At 38.2% G+C, this 16,356-nt stretch overlaps 1 protein-coding gene across 1 annotated transcript in view; it reads left to right on the top strand.

Moving 5' to 3' along the window:
* Positions 1–16,356, top strand: part of LOC123242218 (myosin-IIIb-like) — a 413,600-nt gene that overhangs the window by 315,423 nt on the left and 81,821 nt on the right. Inside the window, exon 22 of the mRNA XM_044669803.1 lies at positions 16,194–16,277. Within this exon, the coding sequence (XP_044525738.1) occupies positions 16,194–16,277 (84 nt within the window). The remainder of the gene's footprint in view (positions 1–16,193; positions 16,278–16,356) is intronic.

Below are 16,356 nucleotides of genomic sequence, written 5' to 3'. Positions count from 1 at the left end.
ATTGTAAACCCCTTGAGAGCAGGATTCATGTCTTATCTACGCTTTGTGTCTTCCCCATGGCTCCGCGACTTGCACAGAGTTTTTTACTCCTAGTATAGTGTTTAATTAGTAAATCTCCATTTTATAGTTGAGGAAGCTGAGATTCAGGAACTCTGTCAATACTTCTTTAACTGACCCCATCGTATCTCCCTAACACAATGCCTTGCACTAAAGATTCAGCAAAGTTGAGTAACTTACCAGGGTCATCAAGAAGGCAAATGAGAGATCCAGAAGTTAGTCAAGGTCTTGAGACTCCAAATCTAGTGTCTTAAATCAAATTATATGTCCCTGAGAATTTTACTTAAAATAAGACTCTGATTAACTTAACTGAACACATTAATAGTACTCTCTTTGGAGCACGCCAGAAGAAACTCATTCAACCCCAGGATGAGAATGGATAGGATGTTGTCTCTCACCCTCTTTCTAAAAAAGATTTAAGGTATATCCTAGCATCTGCACAAATCTATACTTTCAACACTTACATTTACTCCAGTGAAACTGTTTGGTTAGTCAGTAAGTCAAATCAATGAGGATTCCTTATTCTTCTAAGCATTCCATTTAATCAAAACAACCAGCATTTACTGAACACCTACTGAGCAAGGCACTGTGCTTAGCTAAACAAACAACTGAACAAATTGGCAGGTCTTTGATATCAGATTTGGCATTTAGGGTTATAGATCAAAGGAGCATAGATTTAAAGAGAGAAGAGACCATCATCTAGTCTAGTAGTCCTCTCACTTCATAGATGAGAACACAGAGACAAAGAAATACTTAGCTACTCTAATCAATATGATGACCAAAAACAATTCCAAAGGACTGTGATGAGAAATGCTCTCCACCTGTGAGAGAACTGATGTACTCTAAGTGCAAATTGAAGCATACTTCTTTCACTTCTCAAATTTTTCTTGTTTTTCTTTCTTTTTTTTTTTTGGTAACATGACTAATGTGGAAATATGTTCTGCATGACTTCATATGTATAATTGATATCATATTGCTTGCCTTTTCAGTCAGTGGGGTTGGGGACTCAAGGGAGGAAGAGAATTTGGAAATCAAAAAATCTTTTTAAATTAATGCTAAAATAATACATAATAATTTTTAATAAAAAAGAAAAAAGAAAAAATTAAGACTATGATGACTGAAATTATCTGGAGGCTGTCATTTTAAATTCTTAAATATTAATTTATTAAGAAGAGACCCTCACTACAATGTATCTAGCTATGGACTCCCTCAAGACCAGGGCAGACTCCACAGAACTCATGGCTGGGTAAGAAGCCCAAGAAGTCAACAGAGAGCCAGACCAAGTCCCAGTAGCTGGAGTCACACTTCCAGAAGAGTGAGCCTGACTTCCTGTTATGCAAGCCAAAATATACCTTTTGAAATTATTATCTAGTTCCTGCTCAGGACATCCTAAGAGGTTTCTCATTGGAACTCAAGAGACTTCCTCCCAAAAAGTGGCGAGTCTTCCGAATACCAAAACACTCTCTTCTCAAATCTGGCCTTAAATACGTCCCAGCTGTGTGACCTGGGCAAGTCACGTAACTCTCATTGCCTAGCCCTTACAGCTCTTCTGCCTTGGAACCAATAAACAGTATTGATTCTAAGATAGAAGGAAAGGGATTAAAAAGACACCCTCTTCCTCCTCACCATGTGCTTGCCTTATTTACAACATGGTGTCATACTTGCCTTTTTTCCAACATGGTATCTGCCTAGCTGACTTTTATTACCTTGTCTCTTCCAGTGGGTCAAATGGTCACTTGTTGGGCTTGGGGAGAAACAACTTGAGCTTCAGTCCTAAAATCAAACTCTTTGAGCTTTAAAATCAAAAGACTTTTTGGAAATGCCAAAGGAGGGGTACAATTTAATATTAACTTATTAACTTTCTGTAAGACCCAGAGGGGTTGTATGACTTGTCCAGGATTACACAAATATTAATAAAATGAGAGCTTCAAATTCAGTGCCTCAGACTACATATCAAGTGCTCTTTGTCCACCCAAATTTAGTTGGGCAGATTAGGTATGTGAAAAATCAAATAACAAAGCAGGGCTAAGGAATTCTAGACCACAAAAGAAGTCTCACCAATCAATACATGGTTAACCGAATAGTCTAATTCTTAAGCTTAAAATTCTGTGACAGATTTGAACCCACCGTTTCTAGGCCTGGCTCCCAATTCACTGAGTCACCTTGCAGCTCCCTGATTAAAGTCTATGATCCTCAGTTCCCTTATCTGTAAAATGGGGGAAATGATACTTGCATTGCCCACTTCTCAGGAACTGTTTAAAAAAATTTTTAAACCCTTAACTTCTGTGTATTGGCTCATAAGTGGAAGAGTGGTAAGAGTGAGCAATGGGGGTCAAGTGACTTGCCCAGGGTCACACAGCTGGGAAGTGTCTGAGGCCGGATTTGATGTTTTAAAATTTTTTAACATACTATATAAATCTCAGCTACTGACCTGTGAGGGCTTGACTATAAGTTAATTGAGTAGCAGTAGTATCTAGAGTTAGCACGAAGTGATGCTAATTCCATCATTCTATAGACAGATAAGCAATCTATGTATTTCCTGTGCTGGGCATTTGTCCCAGTTGGGATAAAAACAAACCTAAATTGATTTTGACTTGTCTAAAAATCTATAGAAAAAGACCTTGCTTGATTTGGAAATTAATTGAAATCATATACTTATTCTGGAAGCTGTACCACAGCTATTCAAATTAGTGCAGCTGCATAAATCTAGGAGCTGAAAGAGATATAAAATCCAAATTTATTTTGCATCTATAAGACATCAGACCATGGGAACTCACATATATTCTTGAAAATTGATTTCAACCTACAACTTTATATTAGCTCTTCAAATCCACTAAATTCACTTTCTTTTGCAGCATTATCCCTATGTGTCTGGTGTGAGATATCCTCATTGAAACTTTCTCGGCTAATGGGGATTTGGGGAACCGATAAAATGTGTGTGGTCCCAAAGTTCTCAGAGATACTCAGCTATCCTGCTGGGGGCTTGAAAGGGCTTCAGCCACTGAGCATCAAAGCTAAATCAGCAGAATTGTCCTGGGCAATCCAGAGTTCCCTTACACTCATCTTTTTTTTTTTTTTTTTTTTTTTTTTTTTTTTTAATCCTTACCTTCCATCTTAGAATCAGTGCTGTGTATTGGTTCCAAGGCAGAAGAGCAGTCAGGACTGGGCAATGGAGGTTAGGCTACTTGTCCAGGGTCACACAGTGGGGAAGGATCTGAGGCCATATTTGAACCCGGGATCTCCATCTCTAAGCCTGCCTCTCAATCTGCTAAGCTACCTAGCTTCCCCCTACACTCATCTTTTATAAGCCCTGCTCCAACCTAAACTATATCCCAAAGCGAAAAAAGGATTGCAAGAGTTCCTCAAATGACTAGTGATTTGTTTAGCATTTTGCTTAATACATTGTTCAACATCTTGTTGACCCTTTTCAGGCATCTATAATGTCCTGAATGTTGAAAAAACTGGAAATCAAGGACCCTGGTTGAACCACAGAATTCCTGAAATGTGAAGATTCCCTAAAGATTATCTAGTCCAGGGATTCTTAACCTAGGATTCTAGGACATCAAAAAAATAAAAATTGTATAATTATATTTCAATATAATTGGTTTCCTTTGTAATCCTGTGTATTTTGTGTGTTTAAAAGCACTATTTTGAGAAGGCGGCCACAGGTTTCAGTAGGGATAAAAAAGGTCCAAAACATAAAAAAGGTTAAGATCCCTAATCTAGCTCAACCTCTTAATTTTACAAATGAGACATAGAAAGCCAAGTATGACAGAGCCTGAACTAGAGCCCAAGCCTTAATCAGTATCCTTTTCACAGTCACCTTGTCAATAGATATCCTCTTCACTCCAGTTTGCTCACATCCATCTAGAAGAATCTAGGAGATGCCTCAAATAGGTTGGTTCTCTCTCTTTATTTTTTAAAATCCTTATTTTTTGTCTTAGAATCAATACTAAATATTGCTAGGAGATGCCTCAAATAGGGTGGTTCTCTTTCTTTATTTTTTAAAATCCTTATTTTTTTGTCTTAGAATCAATACTAAATATTGCTAGGAGATGCCTCAAATAGGGTGGCTCTCTTTCTTTATTTTTTAAAATCCTTATTTTTTGTCTTAGAATCAATACTAAGTATTGCTTCCAAAGCAAAAGAAAGGTAAGGGCTAGATGATTGGGATTCAGTTACTTGCTCAGGGTTATACAGCTTAGAAGTTTCTGGGGCCAGATTTGAACCCAGATCCTCCAGTTACCAGGCCTGGCTCTCTGTCCCACTGAGCCACCTGCCTTTCCCTCTTTCTTACTCTAAGTAGGTTGACTCTGGAGAAAGTTGCGTATCACATTGGATTGGGGGAACATATAGAATATTGGGCACAAATCAGGAGATTCTTTCTTTGGCTGGAATCAAGAACCCTAAGGAGACATTGCATGGTTCATGGGGATAGCCAGTGACAGTGACAGCCAAGTCAGCCAAGTCCAGAAAAATAGCTTTTTGCTATTTAACAAATAATTATTAAATTATTATTATGTAATTATAATCTAATATATAATTATTGTGATAAATAATTATAAAATTAAGATATGATCTTTAGAGAAGTTTAATCATAACACATCCATATGCCTCATTTTCATCAACTAAATGGAGATAATAATAGCACCTACCTCCTAGTGTTGTTTTGAGAATCAAATGAGTTCTTATTTATAAAGCCCTTAATATAGTGGCTGGCATATAGTAGGAGTTTAATAAATGCTTTTTCTCTTCCCTCCTTTCGTACACTTCTAATTCTATCTCAAGAACCAAACAAAAAAGCTATTTCTTCACCACACATCAAGTAGACAGCAAACAGTTGCCAGTTATTGTACATATTCTTAAGTAAGGTACTAGGACATTCCATGCCACACCAGTAATCATCACTGTGCAAAAGTAGACTCATCAGCATCCATGCGAGTCTTCTGTGCCTTTCCCTGGTCTGGCGTCTCATTGGCCAGTTCCCCACTACCTTATAACTGGCTTACCTGTACCCAGGGCTCTTCTAGACTAAGAACCAACCTGAGTCGAGGGTATGGAGAGAGTGACTATATTCTCCCCGTTCCATCTCAGGTGGCTTCAGACTCCTTCTTGAGCATCCTGGGTTGTAGAGACAGCAAGGAATACCTATTTTTAATAACAGCGAAACCCTGCTTCAAATTAATGGTGAAAAATCTGTCAAATGTTCTATTTCAGTAACAGGGCAGACTGGTCCACCATTTTCCCTGTGTTATTACACTACTTTCATTTTCCTTATATGAATACACCTAGAGATGCATACAAAATGCCTTTTGAAGAGGCATTCTTTAAATAGTCATTCTTTAAAGGTCAAAAAAAGCCAAGTGTATATGAATGAACCAAATGGGTATTTGACTGAACAAGATTTTCCTTAAATACTTTCAGGGACTTAAGTGAAAGAATTTAGAGTCATTTAGATCTGGATTCAAGTCCTACCCCCAGACACTTAACTGTATGACTTTGGGCAAATTTGACTTTTCTGTGACTCAGTTTCCTCACTTAAAAATGAAAGCGTAGGACTTGATGACCCCTAAGGCTCCTTCCAGCTCAACAGTTGCGGCTTCTCACTGAAGATGACTACATTCCAATGAGCACAAAACAAGAAATGACTAATAATATCTAATACAAAAAAAAGAAAGAATGCACTATGAAGACTCAGGAAATAATCCAGCTTCCACAGAGTTACACAAAGGCAATGAGAGAAAGAAAGAAACAAAAACTGAGCTCCATTCCTCTTCTTGGGTATGACCCAGATATGTCACTAAGGGGCTTTTCATGGGTGGGAGAGATTAAATTTTTTGTGCTTTCCCTCAGAAGACAGAATTAAGAGTGGTGGGTAGAAGATAGAGAGAGGGAAATTTAAGTTTTGACATAAGGGGGGAAAACTACCTGGTAATTAGAGCTATACCTAATGCTAAAGCAGGATGGGCTACCTTGGGAAGTTACAGGTCCTACTTCTTCACTAGAGAGCATCATATGACAGGTGACCAGTCTAGAGTTAGGAATGACCCCAGAGTCTATCAATTCCAAACTTCCCATTTTACAGAGGAAAAAAATGGGATCATAAATTTAGAGCTAAAAAAGTATGTTAGAAGTCATCTAATCTAGGTGTTTTGTTTTGAGGATCCCTAAGTTCAGAGAAGTTTGGGGGCATTTTCAAGAATGCATAGGTTTGGGGGTAGCTGGGTGGCTCAGAGGATTGATAGCCAAGGCTACAGATAAGATGTTCCAGGTTTAACTCTGACCTCAGACACTTCCTAGTGGTGTGACCCTGGACAAGTCACTTAACCTCCATTGCCGAGCCCTTAAACTTTTCTATCTTGGAACCAATATACAGTATTGATTCTATGACAGAAGGTTAAGGGCTTTAAAAAATTACACAGATTTGGTAAGTAATAGTACAAGGTTTGGGAATAGATTCTCTGACTCCCTTTTTCACGATGGCACGTTTTTCTTCATTTCTCTTTCCTATTTCATATGGCCTCACTCTCTGTTGGCACTATGGCACATGAACTATATAGGCTTGGGGAGAGAAAGTACCATCTCGATAACAATCCTGAATTCTTTACCACCACAGGGAAGCCTCAACCTCAGCCAGGTGGGGTGAGTGAGGCATGACCATATATAGCACTTGTACCCCTCTAGGGAAGAGTAAAGGGTGCTCCCCAGATAGATGGGCTGTCAGACTTTGTAATCACCTGCAATCATTTTCCTTTATTGTGGGAGGTAGAGGGAAAACCTCAACACACAGTGATGTTCAAAGTTTGAGCTATGGCAGGGAGAGGAAGGTATTGTTGACCCTCTATGTACTTTGTTTCAAGTTTTTCCTGGTTTCTTTGTTGTGTCTAATTAACCGTTCTATGCATTTTGTTTTATTAGCTTGGTACTTGTTTTTTTTTTAACCCTTATTTTCTGTCTTAGAGTGGATACCAAGCATCCGTTCCAAGGCAGAAGAACAATAAGGGCTAGGCAGTTGGAGTTAAGTGACTTGCTCAGGGTCACACTGCAGAAACATCCAAGGCTAGATGTTAATCAAGGACCTCCTGTCTCCAGACCTGGATCTCCATCCACTGAGCCACCTAGCTGCCCCATTGCCTTAGTACTTGCAAAGAAATGCAGAATATTTAGATGAGAACCAGAAACAAGCCAAATTCAGATGTTTCCAAACCAAAACCAAAGTGGGAGGATGAAACATTGAGTTATTATTGAGAAAACTTCAAGATTGAATTAAGTTCATGTGAATTCGGGGCTTTGGTAGTGGGCCACAAGTTCCATTTATAAGGCATTATTAAATGACTTACCTAAAACTAGAAAGTCAGTGAAGCGTGAGGTAATGGAAAGAGCTGAGTTGAGACTTGGGTTCTAGGACAAAATCTGTCACTAACTTGCTGTGTGAACCAAGTCACGTGTCTAATACTCAATGACTTCATCTGTAAAATGAGTAGTTTGGACTACATGATCTCTGAGGCTCCTTCCAGCTCCCACATGGTATGATTTAAGGTATATTATGTGCCTTTCTTGAATAGTCATTCTTTTATGAAAAAAGTTTTTTTCTGTCTTAATCTTATCTAACTAGACTCAAGGTTACAATGGGTTGGTGTGAATGTGTTCGAATTAAAACAACATCCCTGAATCAAAACTGACATGATGAATTGAAAAGTTAGGTTATCCTTTTTGAGGAAAAAAAAGAAGATTTGACGCATTTCCCCTATGATGGAATTTCAGAGAAAAACACATGCCAAGTGTACAGAGAGGAAAGTATCTCAGAGATATTTCTGACTTTATCAAAATGTGGAAGAGTCAGAAATCTTTTCGGGATGAAGCTTGTCTTTCCAACTGTTCCCATCTCAGTTTTCAAATTAGAGAGCAAAGATTTGTTCGAATTTCCTCCTCTTGAAATATTAAGAATGAAATAGAAGGGCAGTTGGATGGTACAATGAATAAAGCACCAGACTTGGTTTTGGGAGAGCCTAGGATCATATTTGATCTCAGATACTTCTAGGTGTGTGGCTCTGGGAAAATCCCTTAATCCCATTTGCTTAACCTTTGACTTTTTATCTTAGACAGAAAGTAACAGCCAAAAAAAAAAAAGTAGAAAGTAGAAAAAAATTACCTGTCTGAAGTTTTTACAATTCTTATTTGTTTGGAAATACAAAAACAAGTTCAATGGATCATAGGATATATTGAGCCGGAAGGGACCTTGGCGATAATTTTGTTCAGCTTTTAGAGATGAGAAACTGAAACCAGGAGAGGAAACTGTTCCAAAGTCACAAAGATTGGGAGCAGCCAAGCTGCCACTTTCAAACATGCTTTCTTTGCACTGATCAACTTGTTTTTCTCCTAAATTCTTATACTTGCCCCTCCATTCTCCAGGAGCTATGTAAGGTCTTAAGCTCTGTCCTGTACACTCAGGGAAACCCTGATCCTAGCTAGACCAACATGCAGAAAATGGCAAGAGCCCTACCTCCACATCACAGAATCTTGACTCTCAAAGAGACTTCAGAAGTCATTTTGTCTAAGCTAAATATGCCGAGTTCCTTCCACCAGTTCTCATCTGGTATGATCTTGATGCTTGAGAACAAAACTCAAATAAAAAAATCAAAAAAAGGCTTTTAGAAGAATTTTATTAAGTCATTTGACAAAGGAGAGAGCTGGAAAAAGGTGTTTATAGAGAGTTCAAATGAAGGTAGAGAAGGCCAATTTCCAAAAACGAAGATAGTTTTTAAAAAAAAGGCAAGTTTCCAGATTTCGGTTGATATGTACATCAACAGGTAAGTATAGACATTCGATAAAACTTGGTTAAAGCCAAAACACAAGCTATTGGGCAGGATAAAGACCTAAGTGGATAGACTCAAAATAAGTGATTTGTGTGGACCCAAAACAAGACCTAAGTGTGGTTCAAGCATTTCAGTGATTTGGGGTCAACATGATCCACAGGTTCACACAGTGGATTAAATAATATCTAGCCATGTAAACCTAGGTGCAAACAATATTAACAAATTATAAAGTATCTCCACCATAATCTCCTTTCAAATCAGATATTTGTAAAGCTCTTAGCACAATAACTGGCATCTAGTAGGTATTTAATAAATGCTTGTTCCCTTCCCAGTCCTCTTCCCTTTATCATCTTGGCTGCCTTTGGATGCTGTCCCTAATATCAGTGTCATTCCTACAATGGGATGTCCAGAACTGAACACAATACATCACATATGGTCTGACCAGGACATATACTTTCCTAGACTTGGACACTTTACCTCTCATTGGGGATTAAGATCTTAGTTTTTTGGCTGATGTAAGTGGGTTTCCAGATAATTTTGTTAAAAAGCAAGTATCTCTCAAGTCAGTAAATCCATCAACAAACATTTAGTATGTCAGGCACAGTGTTAAGAACTGGTGATACAAAAAAAGCACGCAAAAATAACCTTTACCCTTAAAAGGCTTCTATTCTAATGGGGAGAAAGCATATAAATGATGAGCAGCTTACATAGTATTAAGTATATGGGACCTGAACTGAGTTGTGAAAGAATCCAGGGAAACTAAGAAGTAGAAATCGGGAGGAAAAGCCTTCCAACTTGAGTAACATCCATTGCAAAGAAATAGATATAGGAGACAGAGTGTCATGTTTGAGGAACTCCAGGTAAGCTAACGTAGCTGAATTATATAGATGTGTGAAGGTGAAATAGAATGTAAAAAATTTGAAAAGGAAATAGGTTAATTTATGAAAAGGTTTAAATACCAAAGAGAGGAGTTTATTTTTCCTCAATATGTTTTTACTTATTTCTTTAAATATTTCCCATTCACATGTAAAAAGTATTCTAACATTCATTTTTTAAGGTTCTGAGTTCCGGATTTCTCTCTCTCCCTCTCTTCCTCCTCTCTTCTTGAGAAAGCAAACAATTTGATAACGATTATGCATGTGAAGTAAAAAAAAATTGCTTCAATCTATACTTAAGAGTTCATCAGTTTACTCTCTGGAGGTGGATTAAATTTTTCATCTTGGGTTCTTTGTAATTGTCTTGAATCATTTTTGTGATCAGAGTAGTTGTCTTTTATATCCTTATGATATTCCTGTTACTGAATAATGTTCTCCCAAAATAGAGGAGCTTATATATGATACTTGATCGGGGTGGATTAATACGCTAATTAATTTAATTAAAGGTTAACAAAATAGTCTAGTATTAGAATAATGGAGCCATAGGGATAGAGAAATTTAGATGGACCTGGAATGTTTAATATTGATATTGTGGAAAACTAATATTGAATTGAGATTTTTTTTGAGAAATAGTTCCCTTTTTGGCCCCCAAGAAGAGTTTGATTTTTAAAACTACAAAATCATCTCTACCCCAGGCTATGAAACTGAGCTGCATCTTCCTTCTTTCATATAGTTGTAAAAACTGGCAAGGGTGGACACCTGCTCCCTATTTACCTGTAAAGGAGGACTTGCTTAGGTAAAGAAGTTAGCTAAGCAGCCACCATATTGGAAGACATGTGCAATGGCATTGCAGGGAGGAAGAGGGATTCTTGGTGTCCTCTTGAGACCCACCTCTTCCTGAAATGGAAGAATTGAGGTCTGACTGTTCTCTAATATGAGATGTCCTAAAGAGGAACTGAGTGATCATGTCAGATGGAATATACATTTACTTGTGCAATAGGATGTCAATCTTTTTTGCCTAGCCACTAACTCTTTTTCCTCTCTCTTCTGGCCATATTGTCTCTCTTGCTTTCTCCTAACTCAGATTAGCTGCAGATTTTGCTCTGCTTGAGCCTCTGTTCTCTCTCTCTCTCTCTCTCTCTCTCTCTGGCCCAACCTGACTTCTTTGCTCAAATTCTGTGACTTTGGTTTGGGCAATGAGGGAATCCATTAGCTAGTTAGATCTTCTTGAGCTGCAGATGAATATGTTGATATTTTAAAAGTCAAAATCCAACCTATAGAGAATTTCATTCATTTCACTTTATTAGGGCAAATGTGGAATGGAGGAGTATGGAGATAAGGATTCAGCATTGAGGGCCCTGAAGCCTTGGGTTTGGGTAAAGAATGGGGATGGGGTACAGTAAAGAGGAAACAAAAACTAATTTTGCCCACTTCATGCTTTTGTCCTTCCTGTTTGTACCTAGAGTAATGCTGGACCATAAGTGGTGCCTAACTTAGGATGCTTATAAGCAATTAGTATTATTGGGGTAAAGGTCACCCTAGCTTCATGCTTTTCCTAGAAGGACATGTGGACTCCAGCATTCTTTGACCAAACTTTTGTTTCCTTCTTGGCACCTTGAATTAGGGATGGACCTCAATGTGATCCATGACCATTCCTTGTGCTTTGTTGGACGTGCTAGATTATGTTGGGTAGCTAGTTGGGCATGGGATGGAGCACTGGGCTTGGAATCAGGAAGACTCATCTTGATGAGTTTAAATCTGACCTGAGACATTTCCTAACTATGTGACCCAGGGCAAGTTACTTAATCTTGTTTGCCTCTTCTGTAAAATAAACTGGAGAAGGAAGTGACAAACCATTCCAGTATACTTGCCAAAAAAAAAAGAAAAGAAAGAAACCCCAATGGGGTCACTAAGAGTCGAACACAACTGAAAATGACAGAACAATAGCCTGTGTGTCTATCATGTTATTTCTGTCTTGGCTAGACAGGGAACGGACAAAAAGCTAAGTTTTAATGCACAAGTCTATCATCATTTGACTCTTTCTTGAGATAGTGAATATAATTGTAACAGAATGAAAACTTTTTTTTTATAAATTAATGCTCTTCATAAAAGGAAGAAAAATTCATTTTTAGTGGTGTTAGTGTAGAGGGAAGGGTAATGCAATAAAGGACTTTGAGTGAAATTAAAAGAGAGGACTAGGAGCAAGCTGACTCACTCACTGTTTACAGAACAGGGAAGAGAAAGTTTATTACCTCCTGTGAAACATCCTGGTTTTTAGATGGAAGGCTGTTTGCAGGCAGAGGTTTTGTTTGTTAGTTTTAATAGCTTAGGAAGCAAGGAGTGGGGAGTTACTGTTCTTTAAAAAGTAATGTTTTGAGATCATCGGATCACAAATCTTTAAAGCTCCAGTTTATATTCGGCCTGGGAAAATCCAATGAAAATATTTGTTTCGGTTTTGCTGAAACAGGAATCCTACAGGTAGCACTGAGTGTCAAAGGAACACAAATAAAAGCTGTTGGGGATACTTACACACAAAAAGAGATGTGACAGAGAGGAAGGTGGGACAGACATAGCCAGGATGAGAATTAACAGCAGCCAGTCAGGGTCTACCATTGGTACGTTGGCTCCCATCCGATGTCGAGACCTTAGAGAAGGGCCCCTAGACAACGGGTAGACCCCTGCAATGGATTTATAGAAGGACATAGAGGAGAATTGCTATGGATGAGAAGGCAAGGCTTTAAATCTGTACCGTTGGAATATAAATATCCACATCCATGAAATCATGGATCCTCTGAGAGGAGAGAAGAGTCATGTTTGAGGCTTCGATCAGGCTTTAACCTTCCCCTAAGGAAAATAAAGGGAAAACTGTCTGTTCTGAAAGGGAAATGGAAATGTTTATAAATCCCCTCCCCTGGTAAATCAGCCTGGAAGAGAGAAGAGCTGGTCCCTTCCCACCCGGCTTACTCTTCTTCTCCTTCCTCCTCCCCATCCCTGCACAAAGCCGCAGCTCCTCCCATGGAAATGGATTCCCCACATCCTTAGCCCTGCACAGGATGGAGGACCACTCTCAAACCCTCCTTACAATTGTAATCACCTCCTCCCAGCTATTAACATTCATTCTCCAGCCTTAGGTCAACTTCCTTTGTGCTGAGAGAGAACTTGAAGTCTGCAGGGTAGATTCTAACACCATCTAGCCTTGTCACAATAGATAAATGGAAAAGCTTTGCCATATTTTGAAGCTCTTTTTTAAATTAACTTAGTGGACCAAATAGAAAACAGATTCATTTTGGGAGGCTAAGGATGTGATGGTTTGATAAGAGCTAACTATAGCATATTGCTTTTAAAAATGTGATATATGGGTTTTCCTCTGCAGCTTAAAAAAATAACAAACCTTTCCACAAAAACCACATTGTAGTAGCTATAATGTAATTAAGTGTGAAATTAGAATATTTTAGGCAATATAAATATCACAGCGACCACAAGTAAGTATACTACTTAAAGGACTGATAGAGGAAGATGAGATGATGATTTTTGTTTTTTAAACTAATTCAAAGCTACTTAATAATAACATTATTTCAATCATTAAATACATTTAAACAGTATTTGGAAAATTGTGTTTTACACTTAAATCACAAGATTAAGAGCTGAAAGACCTTGGAGATGATCTCTTCCAGAAGTTCTTAACTTTTTTGTGTGTGTATCCTGGACCCTTTTATTAGTCTGGTGAAGCCCATGAATTCCTTCACAGAGTGTTTTAAAGTGCATAAAATATGATGCATAGGGATTGCAAAGGAAACCAAAGGCTAGTGAAAATTACTGTACAGCTTTTTCTCCATCCAAGTTTTCACATCCTTTGAAATCTATCAACAGACCCTTTGTTGAGCCAGGGCCCCCTGATGAAGAATCCCAGATTCTAGAGACTCACCATTGTTGTTCAGGAATTTTCTTTTCAGAGATGCTGGAGTGGTTTCCTATTTCCTTCTCCAGCTCATTTTACAGATGAAGAAACTGAGGCTAACAGTTCATTGACTTATCCAAGGTCACACAGATAGTATGTGTTTGAGGCCAGATTTGAACTCAGGAAAATGAGTCTTCCTGATTCCAGACCTGGTATCCTATCTATTGTAACACTTAGTTGCCCTACTCTAGAGACCCAGAGGGTTCTTCATCTGAGATCTGGTGAACTTGGTTTAAAAATTTTATTTAATAACTACATTTCCAAATAATTGATTTCCTTTGTAATCTTATATAATATTTTTTTGCCTTTAAAAACAGATCTATGACACAGAAAAAGGTTAAGAACTCTAATCTGATCCCCTCATTTCATATAGTCTAATTCCCCCTCAGGAAACTTAGACTCAGAAAGGTTAATTGATTTTCCCAAGATCACAAAGGGAGTAGGAAAGAAGGCCAACATTCTGTCACATGTTTTTTTTTAACTGAATCCAATGCTCTTTCATTCCAACACTGGAGAAGGCATTTCACAGATTATTTTTCCTAGTTCATAGATGAAGAAACTGAGATTTCAATAAGCCTTATCCAAGGTTGCAAATTTTGGTAAGTATCAGAGACAGGATTCAAATGCAGATTTTAACTGTCTGTTTTAACCCATTTGACTTTCTTATATTGCAAAATTGCTTCATAACACTGCTAGCTTATTGGGATTTTCTTTTTCTTTTCTTTGTTTATTTACTATTTATTTTACCATTTTCTGTTCTTTTCTGTATTTAGAAGACTTCAAAAGGGGGAATTTCTCTGTCCCCTTTAAGTGACCTCAATCTTTCTTTTTTTAATAAAGTCACAAAATAGCAAAATCATCCTCGAACCTGAAATTTATCCTAAAATCCTGGAACCCGAAGGGGGCAGTAGAGATAGGCTGAGGTCCCTGACTTCTCACACAGGACCCAAAGGATCTTGCCTCAGTCCTTTTCTGTGAAAGGGGGATTGGTACAGAAATTGTGAGTGGTAGTTTTTTGAAAATAGATGGGAAATCCTCTGAAGCAAGAAATCACCCCCTTTTTTAATGTGCCAGCTGAGATTGTCTCAGACTGTTTCTTCCTTTTCTCATTAATTTGGGAACACGGAGATTGCTGGGGGTTCTGTGCACTTAGAATGAAGCTTCTCTCTTGACTCAGGTCCCTTATAGGATATAAATTCTTTTAAATGCTTTTTGACTTCTGTTTTCTTTCCTGTGCATTCTTTAGTGGTTACCATTAAGGGAGAATCAGAAGGGTATTTTGGAGCAATGAACCATCTCTAAACGGAAATCGCCAGCTAGAGTGTTGATGCTAACAGGCCGCTTAACATTTAAAAGAAGTGCCAACACTTTATTTACATTTAAATTAAAATGGAAACTTATTTATGTGTTATGTTTCTGAAAGGTGTGGGGTGCTTCTGCTGGGGTCTATTGTTTATTCATTCTGTAAATCCTTTGAAATGTGTTAAAATGCTTCCCCTCATTATAAAAAAAAAAAAAAAAAACCCTGCCACCCCTGGATTAGGACTTTGATGTCACCAATCCTGCTTCAAAGGGTTCTTTCAGTGCTATTAATCACAGTTTAGCCTCTGAAGACACAGCCAGAGAAAACATTTGGACATCTTGTGCTAGACTTGCTAAAACTTTGAAATCTTGAGTGTCTTGCACATGCAAAATTCACAGCGGTGCCTTTCTGTGACAACTTTATTTTAAAACTATTGTTCTGAGCAACCTTTATTTCCCAGAACAATTGCATGAAGTGACATCCCTTACTTAGCATAAAGATCAGATTGAGTTTACAAATAAGAAACAAACAAAAACAAAAAAAAAGCCAAAAAGATATACTTCAGGTCTCTCAGTGCAGAGGGCAGCGATTTCCTAAGAAACCTGTAAATCTTGTGAAAGGAAGGTCTCCTTACTATCTGAAGAGGAAAAAGCCACCAGGATTAGGCAGATCTGGGAGTTAAAAGTTCAAAGGGGAGATTGTCTTATCATTTTTCTCATCTTTCATTAGCTTTAGGGCCAAGGATACCTTTCTGAGCACAGCACAGAATTGGAGAGATTTCATGGTATTAACTTCCTTCCTATTCTGTTTTTGGGGGTTGAGGGATTTGGTACAAATTTAAGGAAGTCACAGAAAAGTAATTACACTTGCAGTGGGATTGCTGTCCTTTTATGAGAACTAAGACATTTTATGCTGTCTCTTTTCAACGTCCCTGTCTTGTCATCAGCCTGAGACTCTCAGAGCAGTGACACTTTTTTCATGTTCATTTCCATTTTCTCCCATTGCCACAACTATATCCTGGCCCCTCTTGGTACCTGTGCTTTTGGGTCCTGTAAAGACCAAGCAATGCTGGTGACACTCTTAACTATGTTCTCATTTTTTCCAGTAATGGAGAACCCTTGGTCTTTCCCAAACAAGTCAGCATTTTTTTTAATTCAGTTCCTATTCTTTGTCTTTCTCCATAGGTAACCTGGCCCAGGCAAGAGCAAGAGTGACTGCTGCATCCAGGTCTTTGCCTCCTCAACTCAGTGCTGGGAGAGTCAAGGTTAGTAACTAACAATCAATCTCCCAGCCTCCCATCCCAAACAATGTCCAAAGATAAAGGCAGTTTTAGATACATCAGGTTCA

The sequence above is a fragment of the Gracilinanus agilis genome, chromosome 3 (genome assembly GCF_016433145.1).
Source record: "Gracilinanus agilis isolate LMUSP501 chromosome 3, AgileGrace, whole genome shotgun sequence".
NCBI lineage: Eukaryota > Metazoa > Chordata > Mammalia > Didelphimorphia > Didelphidae > Gracilinanus > Gracilinanus agilis.
The sequence above is the reverse complement of the archived record's forward strand: the minus strand, read 5'-3'. Positions and strand labels throughout refer to the sequence as shown.